Here is a 27,530-nt window from a genome sequence, read left to right as displayed (position 1 = left end):
TCCTATACTGTGCCCTTTCGCCTCCCCCCCCCTGTATTGTGCCCTTCCGCCTCCACCCCCTATACTGTGCCCTTTCGCTCCCCCCCCCTGTACTGTGCCCTTCTGCCTCCACCCCCTGTACTGTGCCCTTCTGCCTCCACCCCTGTACTGTGGCCTTCTGCCTCCCCACCTGTACTGTGGCCTTCTGCCTCCCCCGTGTACTGTGCCCTTCTGCCTCCCCCGTGTACTGTGCCCTTCTGCCTCCACCCCTGTACTGTGGTCTTCTGCCTCCATCCCTGTACTATGCCCTTCTGCCTCTGCCTCCCCTCCTGTACAGTGGCCTTCTGCCTCCCCCCCGCACTGTGACCTTCTGCCTCCACCCCTGTACTGTGGTCTTCTGCCTCCACCCCTGTACTGTGGTCTTCTGCCTCCACCCCTGTACTGTGCCCTTCTGCCTCCTCCCCTGTATTGTGCCCTTCTGCCTCCACCTCCTATACTGTGCCCTTCTGCCTCCACCCCCTGTACTGTGCCCTTCTGCCTCCACCCCCTGTACTGTGCTCTTCTGCCTCCCCCCTGTACTGTGGGCAGTTTTGACAGGTACCCACTCCCACTTCTGCTCAGATTGCCTAAGCACGGGGCCGTCCTAATAGCATCATGGGGCCCTGGGCAAAGTAATTCACTGGGGCCTCTACCAGCCGGCACCAATTTACGCACCCACACTTAATAAATTAAAGTATAAATATTTGATAGACTTAAACATATATTTATTAGTACTTTCAATATTATCGATTTTAGACAATAAGAAAGCATTCCAGAAATCAAAGACTAATCAACACAATGGGCACAGTACAGGGGGGGAGGCAGAAGGGCACAGTACAGGGGGGGAGGCAGAAGGGCACAGTACAGGGGGGAGGCATAAGGGCACAGTACAGGGGGAGAGGCAGAAGGGCACAGTACAGGGGGTGGAGGCAGAAGGGCACAGTAGAGGGGGGAGGCAGAAGGGCACAGTACAGGGGATGGAGGCAGAAGGGCACAGTACAGGAGGGGAGGCAGAAGGGCACAGTACAGGGGGTGGAGGCAGAAGGGCACAGTACAGGGGGTGGAGGCAAAAGGGCATAGTACATGGGGGAAGGCAGAAGGGCACAGTACAGGGGTGGTGGCAGAAGGGCACAGTACAGGGGGTGGAGGCAGAAGGGCACAGTACAGGGGGTGGAGGCAAAAGGGCATAGTACATGGGGGAAGGCAGAAGGGCACAGTACAGGGGTGGTGGCAGAAGGGCACAGTACAGGGGGTGGAGGCAGAAGGGCACAATACAGAGGAGGAGGCAGAAGGGCACAGTACGGGGGGGGGGCAGAAGAGCACAGTGTGGGTGTGTAAATTGGTGCCCGCTAGTAGAGGCCCCAGTGCATTACTTTGCCCAGAGGCCCAAGATGCAATTAGGATGGCCCCGTGCCTAGGCAATCTGAGCAGAAGTGGGAGAGGGTACCTGTCAAAACTAGGTACCCCCTCCCCCCCAAAAAAAAACAATTATGATCCAAATGTGGCAGAGGGAGGAAGAGCGGAACATATCATTTTGGGTGAAGTTCGCTTTGCGCTGTGAAGGGCGGAGCAGACTGGCATGGAGTCCACTCCCACTCCTGCAGCAGATGACGCATGTCTTAATCGCAGGGTCGCACAGCGCTGGTATCACCCACAAGAAAACTTTATTGGAAGCTGCTCAGACTGAACATGGTTCTGCCAAGGTGTCCTGTCTGAGCAGCCTTCAATAAAGTTAATTCTGGATGATACCAGCGCTGTGCGACTCTCCCGTTCAGACTTGTGTACAGTTATAATCTTATAATACTATAAGCAGATGTCCAGAGCACCCCACACCCCCTTACATCAGATGTCAAGAGCTCCCCCCTACCATCAGAAGTCAAGAGCCCCCCACCCTCCCTTACATCATATCCTCCTTTGTGCTGGAGGCAGAGCTGGGAAGCAGCAAGTACAGGGTATGGAGGAGGACCAGAGGAGGGTTGGGGTCAGCTGCTGGAGTCTGCTGAATGCTGAGACCAGGGGAGGCAGAGAGGAGGGGGTGCTGCAGCTGCACAGAGTGGTCTAGGATCTGTAGGAGGAATTCTGTCCTGCTCTCTGCTGCCGACTACTGAGGGGGGGGGGGGGGGGTTCAGAGACGAGCTTCAGTCAGTCAGGATCTGGTGGAGAAGTTCTGTCCTCCTCTTGGCTGCTGATTGCTGAGACAAGGTGGGGGCGGAGACCAGGGGGGCTGCAGGAGAGGTGCAAGGGCCACATGAAATGGCCCGGTGGGCTGCATCTGGCCTACAGGCTTTGTGTTTGGCACATGTTCCCTAAAGAATAAAATACTGCCAGTTCCAGTTTCCATGTCACACAATATTAGCGCAATGGTTTATGAATTGCAAACTTTCAGTAAAAAATACAATAAAGATATTTTTAGAGCACACAAACACAAAATAGGAGCTCATTTTAGGTAAAATATAAATATAATAGCTGCCCTGGGCACTGTGTTATTATGTGAGGTTTGGGGGCACCACAAGAAGAAGCCTTAAATGTGGCAAAAGGACGAAAAGTTCAAGGGGCTGAATACTTTCGCAAGGCACTGTATACACACATTTGGTTGGGTATGGTATATATAGTATATACAATTGGTTGGGTATGGTATATATAGCATATATATATTTGGTTGGGCGCTACAAAGTATTAACATAAGGGGGCTGAAAAATTTTGCACACCCAATTTTTCCATTTTTTATTTGTTAACAAAGTTTGAAATATACAATACATTTCGTTCCACTTCATGATTGTGTCCCACTTGTTGTTGATTCTTCAAAAAAAATGACAGTTTTATATCTTTATGTTTGAAGCCTGAAATGTGGCAAAAGGTCGAAAAGTTCAAGGGGGCCGAATACTTTCGCAAAGCACTGTATATATCATACCGAACCAAATGTATATATATATATATATATATATATATATATATATATATATATATATATATATATATATATATATGCATATAGTATATACAAATTTGGTTGGGTATGGTATATATACTGTATATATATATATATGTATATATATATATACACATTTGGTTGGATACAGTATATATACATTTGGTTGGGTATGGTATATACAGATTTGGATGGATATAGTATATACATGTTGTTGGGTATGGAATAGTTACATACAGGCGGCCTAGACTGTTCAGTCCCTGGAAAGCAGCCGGAATGACGCAGCCGATTCTGTTGTTGGAGATGTCCCTGGAAGAGAAGAGAGACGGGTCAGGAATGGCTGGCAGAAGGAAGGGGAAGTAGGAGGATGAAGAAGAGGTCAGGATTGGCTGGCGGTAGGAAGGGGAAGTAGGAGGATGAAGAAGAGGTCAGGATTGGCTGGCGGTAGGAAGGGGAAGTAGGAAGATGAAGAAGAGGTCAGGAATGGCTGGCGGTAGGAAGGGGAAGTAGGAGGATGAAGATGAGGTCAGGATTGGCTGGCAGAAGGAAGGGGAAGTAGGAAGATGAAGAAGAGGTCAGGAATGGCTGGCGGTAGGAAGGGGAAGTAGGAGGATGAAGATGAGGTCAGGATTGGCTGGCAGAAGGAAGGGGAAGTAGGAAGATGAAGAAGAGGTCAGGATTGGCTGGCGGTAGGAAGGGGAAGTAGGAGGATGAAGATGAGGTCAGGATTGGCTGGCAGAAGGAAGGGGAAGTAGGAAGATGAAGAAGAGGTCAGGATTGGCTGGCGGTAGGAAGGGGAAGTAGGAGGATGAAGATGAGGTCAGGATTGGCTGGCAGAAGGAAGGGGAAGTAGGAAGATGAAGAAGAGGTCAGGATTGGCTGGCGGTAGGAAGGGGAAGTAGGAGGATGAAGATGAGGTCAGGATTGGCTGGCAGAAGGAAGGGGAAGTAGGAAGATGAAGAAGAGGTCAGGATTGGCTGGCGGTAGGAAGGGGAAGTAGGAGGATGAAGATGAGGTCAGGATTGGCTGGCAGAAGGAAGGGGAAGTAGGAAGATGAAGAAGAGGTCAGGATTGGCTGGCGGTAGGAAGGGGAAGTAGGAGGATGAAGAAGAGGTCAGGATTGGCTGGCGGTAGGAAGGGGAAGTAGGAGGATGAAGAAGAGGTCAGGAATGGCTGGCAGAAGGAAGGGGAAGTAGGAAGATGAAGAAGAGGTCAGGAATGGCTGGCGGTAGGAAGGAGAAGTAGGAGGATGAAGAAGAGGTCAGGAATGGCTGGCAGAAGGAAGGGGAAGTAGGAGGATGAAGAAGAGGTCAGGATTGGCTGGCGGTAGGAAGGGGAAGTAGGAGGATGAAGATGAGGTCAGGATTGGCTGGCAGAAGGAAGGGGAAGTAGGAGGATGAAGAAGAGGTCAGGATTGGCTGGCGGTAGGAAGGAGAAGTAGGAGGATGAAGAAGAGGTCAGGAATGGCTGGCAGAAGGAAGGGGAAGTAGGAGGATGAAGAAGAGGTCAGGATTGGCTGGCGGTAGGAAGGGGAAGTAGGAGGTTGAAGAAGAGGTCAGGATTGGCTGGCGGTAGGAAGGGGAAGTAGGAAGATGAAGAAGAGGTCAGGAATGGCTGGCGGTAGGAAGGGGAAGTAGGAGGATGAAGATGAGGTCAGGATTGGCTGGCAGAAGGAAGGGGAAGTAGGAAGATGAAGAAGAGGTCAGGAATGGCTGGCGGTAGGAAGGGGAAGTAGGAGGATGAAGATGAGGTCAGGATTGGCTGGCAGAAGGAAGGGGAAGTAGGAAGATGAAGAAGAGGTCAGGATTGGCTGGCGGTAGGAAGGGGAAGTAGGAGGATGAAGATGAGGTCAGGATTGGCTGGCAGAAGGAAGGGGAAGTAGGAAGATGAAGAAGAGGTCAGGATTGGCTGGCGGTAGGAAGGGGAAGTAGGAGGATGAAGATGAGGTCAGGATTGGCTGGCAGAAGGAAGGGGAAGTAGGAAGATGAAGAAGAGGTCAGGATTGGCTGGCGGTAGGAAGGGGAAGTAGGAGGATGAAGATGAGGTCAGGATTGGCTGGCAGAAGGAAGGGGAAGTAGGAAGATGAAGAAGAGGTCAGGATTGGCTGGCGGTAGGAAGGGGAAGTAGGAGGATGAAGAAGAGGTCAGGATTGGCTGGCGGTAGGAAGGGGAAGTAGGAGGATGAAGAAGAGGTCAGGAATGGCTGGCAGAAGGAAGGGGAAGTAGGAAGATGAAGAAGAGGTCAGGAATGGCTGGCGGTAGGAAGGGGAAGTAGGAGGATGAAGATGAGGTCAGGATTGGCTGGCAGAAGGAAGGGGAAGTAGGAAGATGAAGAAGAGGTCAGGATTGGCTGGCGGTAGGAAGGGGAAGTAGGAGGATGAAGATGAGGTCAGGATTGGCTGGCGGTAGGAAGGGGAAGTAGGAGGATGAAGAAGAGGTCAGGATTGGCTGGCGGTAGGAAGGAGAAGTAGGAGGATGAAGAAGAGGTCAGGATTGGCTGGCGGTAGGAAGGGGAAGTAGGAGGATGAAGAAGAGGTCAGGATTGGCTGGCGGTAGGAAGGGGAAGTAGGAGGATGAAGAAGAGGTCAGGATTGGCTGGCAGAAGGAAGGGGAAGTAGGAGATGAAGAAGAGGTCAGGATTGGCTGGCGGTAGGAAGGAGAAGTAGGAGGATGAAGAAGAGGTCAGGATTGGCTGGCGGTAGGAAGGGGAAGTAGGAGGATGAAGAAGAGGTCAGGATTGGCTGGCGGTAGGAAGGGGAAGTAGGAGGATGAAGAAGAGGTCAGGATTGGCTGGCGGTAGGAAGGGGAAGTAGGAGGATGAAGAAGAGGTCAGGATTGGCTGGCGGTAGGAAGGGGAAGTAGGAGGATGAAGAAGAGGTCAGGATTGGCTGGCGGTAGGAAGGGGAAGTAGGAGGATGAAGAAGAGGTCAGGATTGGCTGGCGGTAGGAAGGGGAAGTAGGAGGATGAAGAAGAGGTCAGGAATGGCTGGCGGTAGGAAGGGGAAGTAGGAGGATGAAGATGAGGTCAGGATTGGCTGGCAGAAGGAAGGGGAAGTAGGAAGATGAAGAAGAGGTCAGGATTGGCTGGCGGTAGGAAGGGGAAGTAGGAGGATGAAGATGAGGTCAGGATTGGCTGGCAGAAGGAAGGGGAAGTAGGAGGATGAAGAAGAGGTCAGGATTGGCTGGCGGTAGGAAGGGGAAGTAGGAGGATGAAGAAGAGGTCAGGATTGGCTGGCGGTAGGAAGGGGAAGTAGGAGGATGAAGAAAAGGTCAGGAATGGCTGGCGGTAGGAAGGAGAAGTAGGAGGATGAAGAAGAGGTCAGGATTGGCTGGCGGTAGGAAGGGGAAGTAGGAGGATGAAGAAGAGGTCAGGAATGGCTGGCAGAAGGAAGGGGAAGTAGGAAGATGAAGAAGAGGTCAGGAATGGCTGGCGGTAGGAAGGGGAAGTAGGAGGATGAAGATGAGGTCAGGATTGGCTGGCAGAAGGAAGGGGAAGTAGGAAGATGAAGAAGAGGTCAGGATTGGCTGGCGGTAGGAAGGGGAAGTAGGAGGATGAAGATGAGGTCAGGATTGGCTGGCGGTAGGAAGGGGAAGTAGGAGGATGAAGAAGAGGTCAGGATTGGCTGGCGGTAGGAAGGAGAAGTAGGAGGATGAAGAAGAGGTCAGGATTGGCTGGCGGTAGGAAGGGGAAGTAGGAGGATGAAGAAGAGGTCAGGATTGGCTGGCGGTAGGAAGGGGAAGTAGGAGGATGAAGAAGAGGTCAGGATTGGCTGGCAGAAGGAAGGGGAAGTAGGAGATGAAGAAGAGGTCAGGATTGGCTGGCGGTAGGAAGGAGAAGTAGGAGGATGAAGAAGAGGTCAGGATTGGCTGGCGGTAGGAAGGGGAAGTAGGAGGATGAAGAAGAGGTCAGGATTGGCTGGCGGTAGGAAGGGGAAGTAGGAGGATGAAGAAGAGGTCAGGATTGGCTGGCGGTAGGAAGGGGAAGTAGGAGGATGAAGAAGAGGTCAGGATTGGCTGGCGGTAGGAAGGGGAAGTAGGAGGATGAAGAAGAGGTCAGGATTGGCTGGCGGTAGGAAGGGGAAGTAGGAGGATGAAGAAGAGGTCAGGATTGGCTGGCGGTAGGAAGGGGAAGTAGGAGGATGAAGAAGAGGTCAGGAATGGCTGGCGGTAGGAAGGGGAAGTAGGAGGATGAAGATGAGGTCAGGATTGGCTGGCAGAAGGAAGGGGAAGTAGGAAGATGAAGAAGAGGTCAGGATTGGCTGGCGGTAGGAAGGGGAAGTAGGAGGATGAAGATGAGGTCAGGATTGGCTGGCAGAAGGAAGGGGAAGTAGGAAGATGAAGAAGAGGTCAGGATTGGCTGGCGGTAGGAAGGGGAAGTAGGAGGATGAAGATGAGGTCAGGATTGGCTGGCAGAAGGAAGGGGAAGTAGGAAGATGAAGAAGAGGTCAGGATTGGCTGGCGTTAGGAAGGGGAAGTAGGAGGATGAAGATGAGGTCAGGATTGGCTGGCAGAAGGAAGGGGAAGTAGGAAGATGAAGAAGAGGTCAGGATTGGCTGGCGGTAGGAAGGGGAAGTAGGAGGATGAAGAGAAGGTCAGGAATGGCTGGCAGAAGGAAGGGGAAGTAGGAGGATGAAGAAGAGGTCAGGATTGGCTGGCGGTAGGAAGGGGAAGTAGGAGGATGAAGAAAAGGTCAGGAATGGCTGGCGGTAGGAAGGAGAAGTAGGAGGATGAAGATGAGGTCAGGATTGGCTGGCAGAAGGAAGGGGAAGTAGGAAGATGAAGAAGAGGTCAGGATTGGCTGGCGGTAGGAAGGGGAAGTAGGAGGATGAAGATGAGGTCAGGATTGGCTGGCGGTAGGAAGGGGAAGTAGGAGGATGAAGAAGAGGTCAGGATTGGCTGGCGGTAGGAAGGAGAAGTAGGAGGATGAAGAAGAGGTCAGGATTGGCTGGCGGTAGGAAGGGGAAGTAGGAGGATGAAGAAGAGGTCAGGATTGGCTGGCGGTAGGAAGGGGAAGTAGGAGGATGAAGAAGAGGTCAGGATTGGCTGGCAGAAGGAAGGGGAAGTAGGAGATGAAGAAGAGGTCAGGATTGGCTGGCGGTAGGAAGGAGAAGTAGGAGGATGAAGAAGAGGTCAGGATTGGCTGGCGGTAGGAAGGGGAAGTAGGAGGATGAAGAAGAGGTCAGGATTGGCTGGCGGTAGGAAGGGGAAGTAGGAGGATGAAGAAGAGGTCAGGATTGGCTGGCGGTAGGAAGGGGAAGTAGGAGGATGAAGAAGAGGTCAGGATTGGCTGGCGGTAGGAAGGGGAAGTAGGAGGATGAAGAAGAGGTCAGGATTGGCTGGCGGTAGGAAGGGGAAGTAGGAGGATGAAGAAGAGGTCAGGATTGGCTGGCGGTAGGAAGGGGAAGTAGGAGGATGAAGAAGAGGTCAGGAATGGCTGGCGGTAGGAAGGGGAAGTAGGAGGATGAAGATGAGGTCAGGATTGGCTGGCAGAAGGAAGGGGAAGTAGGAGGATGAAGAAGAGGTCAGGATTGGCTGGCGGTAGGAAGGAGAAGTAGGAGGATGAAGAAGAGGTCAGGATTGGCTGGCGGTAGGAAGGGGAAGTAGGAGGATGAATAAGAGGTCAGGATTGGCTGGCGGTAGGAAGGGGAAGTAGGAGGATGAAGAAGAGGTCAGGATTGGCTGGCAGAAGGAAGGGGAAGTAGGAGATGAAGAAGAGGTCAGGATTGGCTGGCGGTAGGAAGGAGAAGTAGGAGGATGAAGAAGAGGTCAGGATTGGCTGGCGGTAGGAAGGGGAAGTAGGAGGATGAAGAAGAGGTCAGGAATGGCTGGCAGAAGGAAGGGGAAGTAGGAAGATGAAGAAGAGGTCAGGAATGGCTGGCGGTAGGAAGGGGAAGTAGGAGGATGAAGATGAGGTCAGGATTGGCTGGCAGAAGGAAGGGGAAGTAGGAAGATGAAGAAGAGGTCAGGATTGGCTGGCGGTAGGAAGGGGAAGTAGGAGGATGAAGATGAGGTCAGGATTGGCTGGCAGAAGGAAGGGGAAGTAGGAAGATGAAGAAGAGGTCAGGATTGGCTGGCGGTAGGAAGGGGAAGTAGGAGGATGAAGATGAGGTCAGGATTGGCTGGCAGAAGGAAGGGGAAGTAGGAAGATGAAGAAGAGGTCAGGATTGGCTGGCGGTAGGAAGGGGAAGTAGGAGGATGAAGATGAGGTCAGGATTGGCTGGCAGAAGGAAGGGGAAGTAGGAAGATGAAGAAGAGGTCAGGATTGGCTGGCGGTAGGAAGGGGAAGTAGGAGGATGAAGAAAAGGTCAGGAATGGCTGGCGGTAGGAAGGAGAAGTAGGAGGATGAAGATGAGGTCAGGATTGGCTGGCAGAAGGAAGGGGAAGTAGGAAGATGAAGAAGAGGTCAGGATTGGCTGGCGGTAGGAAGGGGAAGTAGGAGGATGAAGATGAGGTCAGGATTGGCTGGCGGTAGGAAGGGGAAGTAGGAGGATGAAGAAGAGGTCAGGATTGGCTGGCGGTAGGAAGGAGAAGTAGGAGGATGAAGAAGAGGTCAGGATTGGCTGGCGGTAGGAAGGGGAAGTAGGAGGATGAAGAAGAGGTCAGGATTGGCTGGCGGTAGGAAGGGGAAGTAGGAGGATGAAGAAGAGGTCAGGATTGGCTGGCAGAAGGAAGGGGAAGTAGGAGATGAAGAAGAGGTCAGGATTGGCTGGCGGTAGGAAGGAGAAGTAGGAGGATGAAGAAGAGGTCAGGATTGGCTGGCGGTAGGAAGGGGAAGTAGGAGGATGAAGAAGAGGTCAGGATTGGCTGGCGGTAGGAAGGGGAAGTAGGAGGATGAAGAAGAGGTCAGGATTGGCTGGCGGTAGGAAGGGGAAGTAGGAGGATGAAGAAGAGGTCAGGATTGGCTGGCGGTAGGAAGGGGAAGTAGGAGGATGAAGAAGAGGTCAGGATTGGCTGGCGGTAGGAAGGGGAAGTAGGAGGATGAAGAAGAGGTCAGGATTGGCTGGCGGTAGGAAGGGGAAGTAGGAGGATGAAGAAGAGGTCAGGAATGGCTGGCGGTAGGAAGGAGAAGTAGGAGGATGAAGATGAGGTCAGGATTGGCTGGCAGAAGGAAGGGGAAGTAGGAAGATGAAGAAGAGGTCAGGATTGGCTGGCGGTAGGAAGGGGAAGTAGGAGGATGAAGATGAGGTCAGGATTGGCTGGCAGAAGGAAGGGGAAGTAGGAGGATGAAGAAGAGGTCAGGATTGGCTGGCGGTAGGAAGGAGAAGTAGGAGGATGAAGAAGAGGTCAGGATTGGCTGGCGGTAGGAAGGGGAAGTAGGAGGATGAAGAAGAGGTCAGGATTGGCTGGCGGTAGGAAGGGGAAGTAGGAGGATGAAGAAGAGGTCAGGATTGGCTGGCAGAAGGAAGGGGAAGTAGGAGATGAAGAAGAGGTCAGGATTGGCTGGCGGTAGGAAGGAGAAGTAGGAGGATGAAGAAGAGGTCAGGATTGGCTGGCGGTAGGAAGGGGAAGTAGGAGGATGAAGAAGAGGTCAGGAATGGCTGGCGGTAGGAAGGGGAAGTAGGAGGATGAAGAAGAGGTCAGGATTGGCTGGCGGTAGGAAGGGGAAGTAGGAGGATGAAGAGAAGGTCAGGAATGGCTGGCAGAAGGAAGGGGAAGTAGGAGGATGAAGAAGAGGTCAGGATTGGCTGGCGGTAGGAAGGGGAAGTAGGAGGATGAAGAAAAGGTCAGGAATGGCTGGCGGTAGGAAGGAGAAGTAGGAGGATGAAGATGAGGTCAGGATTGGCTGGCAGAAGGAAGGGGAAGTAGGAAGATGAAGAAGAGGTCAGGATTGGCTGGCGGTAGGAAGGGGAAGTAGGAAGATGAAGAAGAGGTCAGGATTGGCTGGCGGTAGGAAGGGGAAGTAGGAGGATGAAGATGAGGTCAGGATTGGCTGGCAGAAGGAAGGGGAAGTAGGAAGATGAAGAAGAGGTCAGGATTGGCTGGCGGTAGGAAGGAGAAGTAGGAGGATGAAGAAGAGGTCAGGATTGGCTGGCGGTAGGAAGGGGAAGTAGGAGGATGAAGAAGAGGTCAGGATTGGCTGGCGGTAGGAAGGGGAAGTAGGAGGATGAAGAAGAGGTCAGGATTGGCTGGCAGAAGGAAGGGGAAGTAGGAGATGAAGAAGAGGTCAGGATTGGCTGGCGGTAGGAAGGAGAAGTAGGAGGATGAAGAAGAGGTCAGGATTGGCTGGCGGTAGGAAGGGGAAGTAGGAGGATGAAGAAGAGGTCAGGATTGGCTGGCGGTAGGAAGGGGAAGTAGGAGGATGAAGAAGAGGTCAGGATTGGCTGGCGGTAGGAAGGGGAAGTAGGAGGATGAAGAAGAGGTCAGGATTGGCTGGCGGTAGGAAGGGGAAGTAGGAGGATGAAGAAGAGGTCAGGATTGGCTGGCGGTAGGAAGGGGAAGTAGGAGGATGAAGAAGAGGTCAGGATTGGCTGGCGGTAGGAAGGGGAAGTAGGAGGATGAAGATGAGGTCAGGATTGGCTGGCAGAAGGAAGGGGAAGTAGGAAGATGAAGAAGAGGTCAGGATTGGCTGGTGGTAGGAAGGGGAAGTAGGAGGATGAAGAAGAGGTCAGGATTGGCTGGCGGTAGGAAGGAGAAGTAGGAGGATGAAGAAGAGGTCAGGAATGTCAGGCAGAAGGAAGGGGAAGTAGGAGGATGAAGAAGAGGTCAGGAATGTCAGGCAGAAGGAAGGGGAAGTAGGAGGATGAAGAAGACATTCATTTTGGTCATTTTCAGTGTGATGGCAGCTTTGATTTGCAATTTTTTTGCCGCAAATTTGACTGGACTTGAAGCAATGCCTGTGTAATGGATCTCAAAACGCATCAAAGTCAGACCAAAGTAGTGCAGGGACTACTTTGGAGTCGCACAGATATGAACGGTACTGGAAATGGAGTGCATCTTGTCATGCGACTTTACAGTCCCAAGTCGCAGGACAAGTCGCACAAGTGTGAAAGGGGCCTAAATGTTAAATATTCCAGTCTCTAGAATGCATTTGCACTCAATGCCATATGCGCATAAACGCGCGTATGTATGCAACATGGAGGCCCCGTTTACACTTGAGTGGCGTTACCGCGTTAACTTTTTCGCGTGTTTTTTTTTTGTTTTTGCATGTTTGCCAGAATTTGGCAGAAAAAAATAGCTTTAGACCCCATTTACACCTGAGTGTGGCAGAAACGCAGACAGAAACGAGCGTTTCTGCTCACGTTTCTGCAAACGCACAAAAAAAAAAATACGCTAAAGCGCGCAATGCGCTTGCGCTGCCATTCTTTATGTATTTGCGCTCAATACGATCCATGCAGAAGTGCGTGCACATATGTAACCAGAGCGACACTACTGCGTTATGCGCCTTTTTTGGAGCAGCACCATGCATTTCAATGGGAGCTCCACCCACTTCAAAAACACGCAAGACTCCATTCGCAGCAATGCGTTTTTTCTTTTTTCATACCTTTTGGAGAAATGCAGGACAATTTTGGTAACACCGGGGTCCCATGGGACACGTTGGCATCAATGCATTTTTTGTGCCTCTGCGGTTTTTTTTTTGGAAAGGGACAGGGACTTTTTTTTAAGCCCATGTTCATATTAGTCTGTTTTGACATGCGACTTGACTTGTCAAATCGCATATCAAATCAGAGCCAATTGTTGGCAATGGCACCGTCCGAATCAATGCGACGCCGACTTTGCAACGCCACAACGCTTCCCAAAAGTAGTTTCTGTACTACTTTAATCGACTTCAGGGGGGGGGGGGGCAATTTTAACCACTTACCGACCAGCCGCCGCAGCTATGCGGGGGCAGGTCGGCAGGTTCCTGCAAATTCCCGTACCTGTACAGCAGTTCGTAGGAGCGGCCATGGGGGCGCACGCCAGCCCCAATTCACCACAGGGCAAGCTGATGTATGGGGCCGGCTGCCGTGATCGCTCCCCGTGAAGAGAGAATGGCGGTCTGTGGTTGTAAACCCAGCAGAGCGTTCTTCTATCAGCTATCAACACAGAGCTCCTCCTATTTATCAACACAGAGCTCCTCCTAATTATCAACACAGAGCTCCTGCTATTTATCAACACAGAGCTCCTCCTATTTATCAACACAGAGCTCCTCCTATTTATCAACACAGAGCTCCTCCTATTTATCAACACAGAGCTCCTCCTATTTATCAACACAGAGCTCCTCCTAATTATCAACACAGAGCTCCTCCTATTTATCAACACAGAGCTCCTCCTATTTAGGAACACAGATCTCCGTCTTGATTCCACAAGCCCCTCCCCCCTCACAGTTAGAAAGCACCCCCTAGGCTCACATTTAACCCTTTGATCGCCCCTGTGTTAATCCCTTCCCTGCCAGTGTCATTATTACAGTAACAGTGCATATTTTTAGCACTGATTACTGTAGTGATGTCACTAGTACCCCCAAAAGTGTCAAAAATGTCAGTTAGGGGTCCGATCTGTCCGCCGCAATGTCGCAGTCCCGCAAAAAAACGCAGATCGCCGCCATTACTAGTAAAAAAATAAATAAAAATGACATAAATCTAGTTTGTAGACACGATAACTTTTGCGCAAACCAATCAAAATACTATTTTTGGGATTTTTAAAAATGCGGGTTTTGAAATCGCACGATTTTAAGCCGGCCTCGGTGTGAACACTAAACACAAACTGTGCTTCTTTTTTTTTGCTTTTTTGGTTCAATAGACTTCAATGGAGAAGCTGCAGAAAAGCATGTCGTGGGTTTTCACTGCGTTGTTGCCGCAATTTGCGTTTTTAAATCTGCCCAACAACAAATTTTCCAAAAAAAAAAAAAGAAAAAGGCATAAAAAACACAAATCGTGGTAAAATTGTGATAAATAACAAGCCAAAAATCGCGGTTAGGCCTCTTTCACACTTGCGTGACTTTTCCTAAGACTTGGGACTGTAAAGTCGCATGACAAGTCATACTCCATGAGTACCGTTTATATCTGTGCGACTTCAAGTCGCAACGACTTTAAAGTAGTCCCTGCACTACTTTGTTCCGACTTTGATGTGTTTTGAGATCCATTACACAGGCATTGCTTCAAGTCCAGTCAAAATTGCGGCCTAAAAATCGCAGAAAAATTGCGTGACTTTTAGGTCACACAAGTGTGAAAAGGGCCTCAACTCCAAATTTATGTGATTTCCATTACGACTTTACATTGCGACTTTGCTGCAATTATGGATGGGTGCGACAAGGATACGACTTTGGCTGTTGCACAACTGTCACATTAATAACATTAAGATGTGACTTTCATGCGACTTTTAAGAGTTTACATTGCGGTCTATGGCACTCAAGTCACATGAAAGTCACATCATAGTAGTGCAGGAACCCTTTTTAGGCCCCTTTCACACTTGTGCAACTGCAACTTGTGCTGCGACTTGGGACTGCAAAGTCGCATGACAAGTCGTACTCCATGATTTCCAATGAGTACCATTCATATCTGTGCGACTTCAAGTCGCAACGACTTTAACCACTTAAGCCCCGGAGGATTTGGCTGCTAAAAGACCAGGGGGTATTTTGCGATTCGGCACTGCGTGACTTTAACTGACAATTGCGCAGTCGTGCGACGCTGTACCTAAACGAATTTGACGTCCTTTTTTCCCCACAAACAGAGCTTTCTTTTGGTGGTATTTGATCACCTGTGCGATTTTTTGATCATGCGCTATAAACAAAAAAAGAGCATCAATTTTGCAAAAATAACAATATTTTTCACATTTTTTTATATGAAATTCCCCCCCAAAAAAGTAAAAATCTAAATTTTTTAACATTTTCGGCCAATTTGTTTTCTGCTACATATGTTTGGTAAAAAAAAAATCGCAAAAAGCATATTTTGATTGGTTTGCGCAAAATTTATTGCGTTTACTAACAAAGATTTTTGTCATTTTTGTTGTTTTTTTTTTTAACGCTTAATGGCGGCGATCTGCGATTTTATTTGCGGTACTGCGACATTGCGGCGCACAGATCGGACCCTTGACTGACATTTTTGACACTTTTGGGGGGACCAGTGACATTACTGCAGTAATCAGTGCTATACATATGCACTCTTACTCTAAAAATACACTGGCAGTGAAGGGGTTAACTTTATTTGAGAGGGAGGGGCTGTGTTTGTCCCTAGGGGCGTGATTCTTACTGTGATTGGCTGTTGCCAAGATTACACAGGCATTGCTTCAAGTCCAGTCAAAATCACGGCAAAAAATTGTGGCAAAATTGCGCGACTTTTAGGTCGCACAAGTGTGAAAGGTGCCTAAAGAAGCTGATGTACTAAATCTGGGACATAAACCCATGCATGTTTTGTGTTGCATGTTTTACGCGTTTCGTCACACAGAAAATGCACGGCAAAACACAACACTGCTACCTGCGATTGAGGTTCCATTAAGCGCTTGGCTCATGTCCAAAATTTGCGTCTTTAGCGTGTTTTAGGAGCGGAGGGAGGCTTGTGCAAATAAATGGCGCTGTTCCAAAAACACGCTAAAAACATAACGCAAGAATATCCCTCACGTGTGAACGGGGCGGCAACGCTGTGTATGGACGTGCGTTTATTTGCATATGGCATGGAGCGCAAATGCATTAAGAAATAATGGCAGCGCAAACGCATTGCATGTTTGCAGAAATGTGGGTGGAGACGCTCATTTCTGCCTGCGCTTCTGCAACGCCCCGGTGTGGGCGGGGCCTAGGGGCAGTTTTTGCAGCAGAAGAAATCAAGCGTATTTGTAGCACAAATTCCTGCGCCTGCGGCCGCATGCACCCAGGATGTTATAAAAACGCCAGGAGCTTTGTATTGAGCTTTTCTGCGTTTTCCAGCTTTTTTGCATTGGCGTTTTTCAGCGTTTTTTGTCGTTTTTAGCTAAAAATCACCCCTCTGCTATTTTAGTAACTCCCACTTTCCCACAATGCAGTGCTTGCCAGAATCGCATCGTATGGGTGTTCACGCACATGCGATAAGATTTAGGTGTTGAGGAAAAAAGGGTCCTACAACAATTTGATGCAAATGTGGACCTTTTTTCCCCCCACATCAAAATCGCATCGCATGGGTTTTCACCCATTCTGATAAGCTCACTGCATTTTGCAATCTGTTTCGGGGTGTTGTTCATGGAACATTAAGCCCCCCGTTCACATCAGGCACACATGTCAAATCGCATGGCAAATCAGAGCCTATTGCCGGCAACGTCACTGTGAGAATTGGTGCGACCCTGACTTTGTGGCGCCGCACCGATTCCCAAAAGTCGTTTCTGCACTATTTTTGGCGACTTCAGGGCGGTTTCACTAGACATCTGTGCATGAACCCGTACAGATGTCTGTCAAATCGCCCCCGTAGTCGCACCGACATGCGAGTTTGAAATCGTGTGCGTTCAGCTGAATGATTTCCCCCTCCCCCACCCTCAGTGTGAACCGGTGCCATTGCTGGCTATAGGCTTAGATTTGACATGCGATTCAACATGACAAATCGCATGCCAAATCAGCACAATGTCAACGAGGAGCTTCATTTTCCATGAACGACACCCCGAAACAGATTGCAAAATGCAGTGCGCTTCCCAGAATCGCATCCCATGGGTGTTCACACCCATGCAATGCGATTAGCTGTGGAGAAAAAAAAGGGTCCTACAACATTTTGGTGCAAATGTGATGCAATTTGAGCCGTACAAAATATGTGTCTCAAATCGCACTACACAGATATCACATGTGATGTGCACAGGAATGCGGTGCGTTTTTGGTGCAAATCGCATGCGGTGTTCAGGATGCACCAGTGTGACCCCAGGCTATGTTCTACCAACGACACCTCCAAACACAACCCAGGCTTAAAAAAGTAAAGGGATAAAAAACGCCCAAAAACGCTGTTAACTGGCGTTTTTTTAAGCTTTTTGGCGTTTATTGATGTTGACGTAGGACTCTTTTTTTTCTCCACACCTAATCGCATTACATGGTTGTTTACCCCCATGGGATGCGATTCTGGCAAGCGCACTGCATTTTGCAATCTGTTTCGGGGTATCGTTCATGGAACATGAAGCCCTGTTGACATTGTGCCGATTTGGCATGCGATTTGTCATGTCAAATCGCATGTCAAATCAGAGCCTATTGCTGGGAACGGAACCGATTCACACGGAGGGCGGGATTGGAATCATTCAACTGAATGCACGCGATTTCAAACTCGCATGTCAGGGCGACTTCGGGTGGCGATTTGACAGACATCTGTACGGGTTCATGCACAGATGCCTATTGAAATCGCCCTGAAGTCGCAAAAAGTAGTGCAGACACGACTTTTGGGAATCGGTGCGGCGCCGCATGATCAGAGTCGCACCAATTCAGACAGTGACATTGCCGGCAATAGGCTCTGATTTGGCATGCGATTTTACAAGTCAAATCTGCCCGATGTGAACGAGGGCTTAATGTTCCATAAACGACACCCCGAAACAGAATGCAAAATGCAGTGAGCTTGACAGAATCGCATCACAAAGGTGTTCACGCCCATGCAATGCGATTTTGATGCGGGAAAAAAGGATCCACGTATGCAAAATATTGTAGGACCCTTTTTTTCCCCGCACCTAAATCTTATCGCATGGGTGTGAACACTCATGCAATGCGATTCTGGCAAGCATTACATTGTAGGGAAGTCTGAGTTACTAAAATAGCAGAGAGGTGATTTTTAGCTAAATATACCAAAAAAACGCTACAAAAAGGCTAAAAAACGCCAATGCAAAAAACGCTGAAAAACTCACTACAAAGCTACTGGAGTTGTGTATGAGGCTTATATGTGCAACAAAGTAACTGTTCTGTTGTGTTGTGTTACAACGAATCGCTCACATCTGATACTTACAGGCGTTTTAACTGTGAAAGTCCCAGAAAAGATCCCGGATCCATTCTACTGATCAGATTGTTTTTCAGGTCTCTGGTGGAAGAAAAATTAGAAAAAAAATATCATTAGTGTGCGCACTCTATAAATCCTCTATAATAATAATAATAATAATAATAATAATAATAATAATAATAATAATATTAATAAGAATAAATAATAATAATAATAATATTAATAGGAATAAATAATAATAATAATAATAATAATATTAATAAGAATAAATAATAATAATAATAATATTAATAATAAATAATAATAATAATAATATTAATAGGAATAAATAATAATAATAATATTAATAGGAATAAATAATAATAATAATAATAATAATAATAATAATAATATTAATAGGAATAAATAATAATAATAATAATAATAATAATAATAATAATACATAATAATAATAATAATAATAATAAGAAGAAGAAGAATAAATAATAATAATAATAATATTAATAAGAATAAATAATAAGAATAATATTAATAGGAATAAATAATAATAATAATAATAATAATAATAATATTAATAGGAATAAATAATAATAATAATAATAATAATAATAATAATAATAATATTAATAAGAATAAATAATAATAATAATAATATTAATAGGAATAAATAATAATAATAATAACAATAATAATACATAATAATAATAATAATAATAATAATAATAATAATAATAACAATATTAATAATAATAATAAATAATAATAACAATAATAATAATATTAATAAAAATAATATTAATAATAATAAAAATAATAATACTATTAATAATAATAATAATAAAAATAATAATAATAATAAAAATAATAACAATAATAATAATTTCACCAGTTGCACTAATACTTTTATATATTAAGGATTTTACTGTCAGTCATATGCGATTTTATGCAAATCCAGTGATTTAATTATTTATATTTTATCACCATTGTCACATTTATGATTTAAATCATCACCTAAGTCACAATATATATATTACTACAGTGCGTATATTATTTGGTATATTTTATCATTTTATTAGGTATCATAAACTATTTATACATTGGTTACAAATTTTTGATACAGATACTATTTATATCACTTATCTTGAATATATATTTATTTATCATCACAAGATATACACACAAGCCCACTATATTAGCAGTGCTCATTTTTTTCATTAGTTTTAACATTTGTTGTTTTTTTGGTATGTTACCATAAAATAAAAAAGAGCAGCAGGTATCCCACATCCTACATAGGGCTAGACACGAAAACTAGGCGCCCTTACCCTGATAAATAATAATAATAATAATAAATAGTAAAATAATAATAAAATAATAATTAATAATAATAAATAATAATAATAATCAGGACATTGTTCATGGTGAGCAGTGGATGAAGATTGGCTATTCTATGAAGACGGGCAGGGCTGCTGTTATAAATCTCGGGCCCCCGTACAGCCTACCTGGCAGATGACCCCCCCCAAATGTATCAAGGCAATATTTTCACTAGCAGAGATGATATGTAGGTAAAGGGGGAGGGGAATTGTGCTAGGAGGGGGATTTTTTTTTGGGGGGGGGGGGATTTGTGCTTGTAGGGATGAATAGAGGGATTTGTGCTAGGAGGTGGGATTTGGGGGGTTTGTGCTAGAAGAGGTGATATGGTGGAGGGGGAGGGCAATTGTGCTAGGAGGGGACATTTTTTGGGGCGGGGGTGGGGGGATTTGTGCTAGTACGGATGAATGAGGGGATTTGTGCTAGGATTTTTTATGGGAGAAGGATTCAAACTAGGAGGCAAATGGGGGGGGGGGTGCTAGCAGGGAAATGGGGGGGTGTTTGTGCAAGGAGGGGAATTTTTTTTTGTTGGGGGTGCTAATTTTTGTGTTGTAAGAGGGGATGGGGGAAGAGTATGTGTGCTAGGAGGAGGGGGGGGGGGGGTTGGGGGGTTTGTACTAGAAGAGGTGATATGGTAGAGGGGGAAGGGAATTGTGCTAGGAGGGATGAATGGGGGGGGGGGGATTTGTGTTGGGAGGGGGGATAGGGGGAAGAGGATGTGTGTTAGGAGGGGTGGTTTAAACTAGGAGGGGAATTTTTTTTTGGGGGGGGGGGATATTTGTGCTAGTAGAGAGGAATGGGGGGAATTGTGCTAGAAGGGGACATTTTTTGGAGGGGGAGGAATCGAGCTAGGAGGAAGATGGGAGGGGGGGGGATTTGTGCTAGGAGGAAGATGGGGGGGGATTTGTGCAGGGAGGGGGGATTTGTGCTAGTAGGGATGAATGGGGGGAATTGTGCTAGTAGGGGACATTTTTTTGGAGGGGGAGGATTTAAGCTAGGAGGGAGATGGGGGGGGGGGGGGATTTATGCTAGGAGGAAGATGGGGGGATTTGTGCAGGGAGGGAGGATTTGTGCTAGTAGGGATAAATGGGGGAATTGTGCTAGAAGGGGTCATGTTTGGAGGGGGAGGATTTAAGCTAGGAGGGAGATGGGGGGGGGGGGGGGATTTGTGCTAGGAGGAAGATGGGGGGAATTGTGCTAGAAGGGGACATTTTTTGGAGGGGGAGGAATCGAGCCAGGAGGGAGATTAGAAGGGGGGATTTATGCTAGGAGGAAGATGGGGGGATTTGTGCAGGGAGGGGGGATTTATGCTAGTAGGGGGCATTTTTTTGGAGGGGGAGGATTTAAGCTAGGAGGGAGATGGGGTGGGGGGATTTGTGCGGGGGGGGGGGATTTGTGCTAGTAAGGATGAATGGGGGGAATTGTGCTAGAAGGGGACATTTTTTGGAGGGGGAGGAATCGAGCTAGGAGGAAGTTGGGAGGGGGGGATTTGTGCAGGGAGGGGAGATTTGTGCTAGTAGGGATGAATGGGGGGAATTGTGCTAGTAGGGGACATTTTTTTGGAGGGGGAGGATTTAAGCTAGGAGGGAGATGGGGGGGGGGGGTTTATGCTAGGAGGAAGATGGGGGGATTTGTGCAGGGAGGGGGGATTTGTGCTAGTAGGGGGCATTTTTTTGGAGGGGGAGGATTTAAGCTAGGAGGGAGATGGGGTGGGGGATTTGTGCAGGGAGGGGGATTTGTGCTAGTAAGGATGAATGGGGGGAATTGTGCTAGTAGGGGACATTTTTTTTGGAGGGGGAGGATTTAAGCTAGGAGGGAGATGGGGTGGGGGATTTGTGCAGGGAGGGGGATTTGTGCTAGTAAGGATGAATGGGGGGAATTGTGCTAGTAGGGGACATTTTTTTTGGAGGGGGAGGATTTAAGCTAGGAGGGAGATGGGGTGGGGGAATTTGTGCAGGGAGGGGGGATTTGGAGTGGGAGGGGGCAAGAATGTGTACCCGGGGGGTAAATTTGAGGGATTTGAAGGGTAGGGAATTTGTGCTAGAAGAGGTGATTTTTTTTTGGGGGGGGGGGGCATTTTTGTTGGGGGGATTTTAGCAGGGGAAGCAGATTTGTTATGGGAGTAGGGAGAATTTATGCTTAGAGGATGAGTATGCAGATTAGTGCTCAGTTTCTTTTTTTTTATTTGGGGGGGTTTCTGACATATAATGCTCATACACAGGGCCGGGACAAGGGGTGGGCAGCAGGGAGCGGTTGCCCTGGGCGCAATGGTTTATTGCAGGGATGGGGGATTCTTCTAAAACACGAATCTGGAATAGTTAATACAACTGTCCAAAAGCGTGTATATATATATACTCAGCAAACCAAACGTAAAATCACCCGGCTTACATCCACAAAGGGCTGCTCAGACCCCGGGGAGATATCATACGGGTGGGATCAATGGGTCACAAGGATGAGGGTTCAGACGAGGGGCGCTGACTGTACTATGTCCTCCTATTATATCACACGGCATGATTCTGTTATCCTTGTGTGCTGATCCGGCTCATTACATAACTCTGCATGTTATTATTCCGATCAGCAAGATAAGCGATCGTTCTTCTTTGTATTCTTTGCCCCGGAGCCGATCCTTGGAATCACACGGCATGACCTCGGATCCATGGATTGGGGTTCATGTTACCTGGACAGGAGTATGAAGAGGATTAGGAATAAGCCGTGTTCTGGATGGGATCAGGAGATGGAGGCAGGCCGTCTCTTTCTAGCACATGTGAGAGTGGCCATTGCTTCCCATCCTGCCAAGAGCGCTCAGCCCGCTTCTCTGCATCCAATAAGGAAAGATCTTCCTTTCATTCTGGCCGGACATGAAAGATCCAATAAACCGAGGAAATCAATCCTGAGCGCCAAAAAGGAGAGAATCCATCAACAGTAACTCCATCGGAGAAATATAACAATGTATAAGAAGTGTCCATAATCCAACCCTCAACTCCACCCGTCCTAACCACCTAAGGAAGAATATTTCTACATAGTTACATTGTTTCAGCTTGGACCAATGTAACTTTGTATATGCTATACTTGTGGGGGCCCTCTAGAAGCTGGAAATCACTGTAGTAAACACCGCTACTACACCTACACCGATATGATACCACTACTACCCTACAACTACACTGCTACCACATCGCTACTATACTACTACAAGATTACTACACAGCTACTACATCACTACTAACCACTTCTATACCACTATGACATTGCTACTACACCACTACTACACCGATATGACACCACTCCTACCCTGCAACTACACCGCTACTACACCTACACCGATATGATACCACTATTACCCTACAAATACACCGCTACCACATCGCTACTATACTACTACGAGATTACTACACCACTACTAACCACTACTATACCACTACAACATTGCTACTACACCACTACTACACCACTGCACCGATATGTTACCACTACTACCCTACAACCACACCGCTACCACATCACTACTATACTAGTACGAGATTACACAGCTACTACATCACTACTATACCACTACAACATTGCTACTACACCACTACTACACCACTGCTACACCGATATGATACCACTACTACCCTACAAGTACACCGCTACCACATCACTACTATACTACTATGTGATTACTACACAGCTACTGCACCACTACTAGCCACTACTATATCACTACAACATTGCTACTACACCACTGCTACACCGATATGATACTACTACTACCCTACAACCACACCGCTACCACATCACTACTATACTAGTACGAGACTACACAGCTACTACATCACTACTATACCACTACAACATTGCTACTACACCACTACTACACCACTGCTACACCGATATGATACCACTACTACCCTACAACTACACCGCTACCACGTCGCTATTATACTACTACAAGATTACTACACAGCTACTACACCACTACTAGCCACTATTATACCACTACGACATTGCTACGACACCACTACTACACCACGACACCCCTACTAAAAAACAACACCACTACTAGACTACTACTACACCACAATTAAACCACTACTACACTACTACTACACCACAACTACACTACTACACCACAATGACACCACTACTACACCACTATGGCACCACTACTACACCAATATGGCACCACTACTACACCAATATGAGACCACTAATACACCATTACTACTACACCACTACGACACCACTACTACACCAGTACTACACCACAATGACACCTCTATTACACCACTACTACTAAACCACTACTACACCACTACTACGCCACTATGACACTGCTACTACACCACTACTAAAGTGCTGTGATAGTGTGCGGGTCCTGTGCTACACGGTTGCTCTGACATATTGTGAATGTCAGCCACTCAGCATGGACACTCGACATGGACGCTCGGATTGGACACTCGGAATGGACGCTCAGCATGGACACTCAGCATGGACTCCCGGCATGGACACCCGGCATGGACACTCGGCATGGACACTCGGCATGGACACCCGGCATGGACACTCGGCATGGACACTCGGCATGGACACTCGACATGGACACTCGGAATGGACGCTCAGCATGGACACTCAGCATGGACTCCCGGCATGGACTCCCGGCATGGACACCCGGCATGGACACCCGGCATGGACACTCGGCATGGACACCCGGCATGGACACTCGGCATGGACACCCGGCATGGACACTCGGCATGGACACTCGACATGGACACTCGGAATGGACGCTCAGCATGGACACTCAGCATGGACTCCCGGCATGGACTCCCGGCATGGACACCCGGCATGGACACCCGGCATGGACACCCGGCATGGACACTCGGCATGGACACCCGGCATGGACACTCGGCATGGACACCCGGCATGGACACCCGGCATGGACACTCGGCATGGACACTCGGCATGGACACCCGGCATGGACAACCGGCATGGACACTCGGCATGGACACCCGGCATGGACGCTCGGCATGGACGCTCGGCATGGACGCTCGGAATGGACGGACACTCGGCATGGATGCCTATTCACAGAAGGCTTTGCATTCTCTCCATGGATCTCCTTCCCTGCGTCTCGTTCAATCAGAGAACACTTTGCCCTCACTGAGAAGATGCCAAGCAATCTCAGGGGTGCCCATGCTCCCGTGTTCACAATGCGGCAGGGAAGCCGCTTGGCATGGGACCCGGAAGCTATTAGACGTCATTGTAGTAGTGGAGCTTACTATAGTGATTTCCAGCTTCTGGAGAAAGGGCCTCCAAAGTACAGCCTGGGGCCACATCTGGTCTGCTAGAGTTTATCCAGCCCCCAGCTAAGGTCAGGGAATATATCCTGGGCAAAGATTGAGGATTTATACTGACACAAACACATAAATTGGTGAATATTGTTATCGTGGTTATTATGTAACAATGTATGTCTTACAGCAGTCACAACAAGAGATTATGGGCACAGGGAGCATTTGTCTTAGATGGGTTTATGAAGCACAGCGGGTCAGAAGACATCAGGATTCTCAGGCACTATGAAATCTCGTAGGGTCACATGTGACAACCGGGACGACAAAGCAAAAGCATAAAATCAAAGCGGCTGGTGCCCTCCGTGTCAGCAAGTACAGGGCTTCATTGATTTGCCTAATTCACTGAGCTCCCGGCACAACAATTACCATATTGTACATTGTTATCAGCACACAAGGATACTCTCCATTCCAAGACAGGGCAATGAGGAGAAGAGGAAGGCCTGTCTGGAGCTGAGAGGGTTTTCAGGGTTAGGAGGACTATGAAAGTTGTATCATAGGGAGGCTCTTGTCTTTTTATGAAGATATTCCACTATAAATAGGGAATATTATGGGCTATGGCAGGGGTCTCCAAACTATGGACCACCAGCTGTTGAGGAAACACAAGTCCCATCATGCTTTTACCCCTGGGAGTCATGTCTGTGTAGCACCCTCCTAGGTAGGTGCTGGTGAGGACATGGCTCAGTTTGGTGGGGGGTGAGTGTAGCATCCTCCTAGGTAGGTGCTAGTGAGGACATGGCACGGTTTGGTGGGGGGTGAGTGTAGCACCCTCCTAGGTAGGTGCTGGTGAGGACATGGCTCGGTTTGGCAGGGGGTGAGTGTAGCACCCTCCTAGGTAGGTGCTGGTGAGGACATGGCTCGGTTTGGAAGGGGGTGAGTGTAGCACCCTCCTAGGTAGGTGCTGGTGAGGACATGGCTCGGTTTGGCAGGGGGTGAGTGTAGCACCCTCCTAGGTAGGTGCTGGTGAGGACATGGCTCGGTTTGGTGGGGGGTGAGTGTAGCACCCTCCTAGGTAGGTGCTAGTGAGGACATGGCTCGGTTTGGCTGGGGGTGAGTGTAGCCCCCTCCTAGGTAGGTGCTAGTGAGGACATGGCTCGGTTTGGTGGGGGGTGAGTGTAGCACCCTCCTAGGTAGGTGCTAGTGAGAGAGTATAGTTTTGAGTTCTGTCTGCTTACCAGAAGGGCTGCAGGTAAGTCTATATTGTTCTCTGCCTACCAAAGAGCAGGATCTGTTAGTGAGGTCTGCTCATTGTGCTCAGTGTGCGATTCATTCAGTCTGGAGAGTGTTTCACGCTGGTCCAATAGGGAGGCATGTTGGACAGTGGGAGGAAACCTGACGAATAGGTGCACAGGCTTTTGATACAGCCCTGGTGATTGGCAGAGGGCAGGTCGCCTCGGTGCATGCTGGGAAACTGTATAAAAGCAAGAAGTGGTCTTTCGTTGGAGAGCGGAGTCCCGGAGGGAGGGGGGCGGCTTCCTCCTCCTCTGTAGAGGAGTTGCCATGCGGTCGCAGGAGGTCATCCTGAGGGCCAGAGGAGTGGTGGAGAGGAGCTGAACCCAGAGGTCCAAGGAAGCTGACTGAGAGGGGAGACACTGGAGACCTTTTGGCTGCAGTATCGTGGGTACAGGGACTCGTGTCAAGGGGCCTGACCTGAGTGGGGCCACCCCTGCTCTTAGGATGGTCAGTGGACGGGTGTCAGCAGAAAGAGGATGCTAGGGAGAGTATCCTGAAGATAAGATAGTATATTGTCCACCATGTTGTCTTCAAAGAAAGCAAGAGACTTAATGCCCGTCATCTAAAGTGGCAGGATTAATTAACAGCCTGGCTGTTCCATACCTATGTAAACTAGAAGATAGAAGTCCTCAAATACTGTGAATGGTTATATTGGAGTATCCCACTATTCCCTTCTCCTATCCCCATTATACAATAAACAACAAAAAAAACCAAATACCCCTGGGCTGTTGCTTGACTTGTTTGTAACCAGGGGGACCCGCAGAGTGGATTTTCAGCAGTCCCTACGGGGACAGTGCTACATCTGTTTTTTCAAAGCCTCATGAGGCTTCCAGATCCGTAATAGATGGAGTAGGCAAAGTTTGGAGATCTCTGGGCTATAGAACTGAAAGGATCACCAATGGAGTGACGTAACCAACAGAAGACCATTCAGGTCTTTTGGGATTTTGTGCCCCTACATGCTACACCAGCCAGCCTGGAGAGGTGGAACTTTATTTTCATTTACCTGTGAGATACAGTATGTCCTCCTTAGGCGCCAAGGCTCATTGTCAGGGGGCTTGCTCTAAGAACCAAGAAGAGACAGCCGGCTTTCTGATGACAACAGATGGCGACCTGAGACCTGGAGTGCCGGGATGGAGCAGTGGCTTACACCAGACAAAGCAGGATTTGCTAGGAGGGTGAGTAGTTTTTTTTTTTGTGGGGGCACTATTCCTCCCAACGTCACCAATGATGAGGCACTATTACTCCCAATGTCACCAATGATGAGGCACTATTACTCCCAATGTCACCAATGATGGGGCACTATTTCCCTCAATGATAACAAGAAAGGGGGACTATTCCTCCCAATGTCAACAATGATGAGGCACTATTACTCCCAATGTCACCAATGAGGGGGCACTATTACTCCCAATGTCACCATTGAGGGGGCACTTTTACTCCCAATGTCACCAATGTTGGGAACTATTTCTCCCAAAGATGACAATGATGGGACACTATTCCTCACAATGTCACCAATGATGGGGCACTATTTCCCCCAATGATAACAAAAAAGGGGGACTATGCGTCCTAATGTCACCAATGATGGGGCACTATTACTCCCAATGTCACCAATGATGGGGCACTATTACTCCCAATGTCACCAATGATGGGGCACTATTACTCCCAATGTCACCAATGATGGGGCACTATTTCCCCCAATGATAACAAGAAAGGGGGACTATTCGTCCTAATGTCACCAATGATGAGGCACTATTACTCCCAATGTCACCAATGATGGGGCACTATTACTCCCAATGTCACCAATGATGGGGCACTATTACTCCCAATGTCACCA

General features: G+C 48.2%; 1 protein-coding gene across 1 annotated transcript in view; it reads right to left on the bottom strand.

The window, feature by feature from the left end:
* The window catches only part of ADGRA2 (adhesion G protein-coupled receptor A2), a 342,184-nt gene that overhangs the window by 107,227 nt on the left and 207,427 nt on the right, over positions 1-27,530 (bottom strand). Inside the window, exons 3-4 of the mRNA XM_082255622.1 lie at positions 17,793-17,864; positions 3,185-3,256 (exon numbers count right to left, since the gene is read on the bottom strand). Coding sequence (XP_082111748.1) covers positions 3,185-3,256; positions 17,793-17,864 — 144 coding nt within the window. The remainder of the gene's footprint in view (positions 1-3,184; positions 3,257-17,792; positions 17,865-27,530) is intronic.

This window comes from Pelophylax lessonae (assembly GCF_965119305.1).
Source record: "Pelophylax lessonae genome assembly, chromosome: 4".
Lineage (NCBI taxonomy): Eukaryota > Metazoa > Chordata > Amphibia > Anura > Ranidae > Pelophylax > Pelophylax lessonae.
This window is presented reverse-complemented; position numbering and strand designations above follow the sequence as displayed.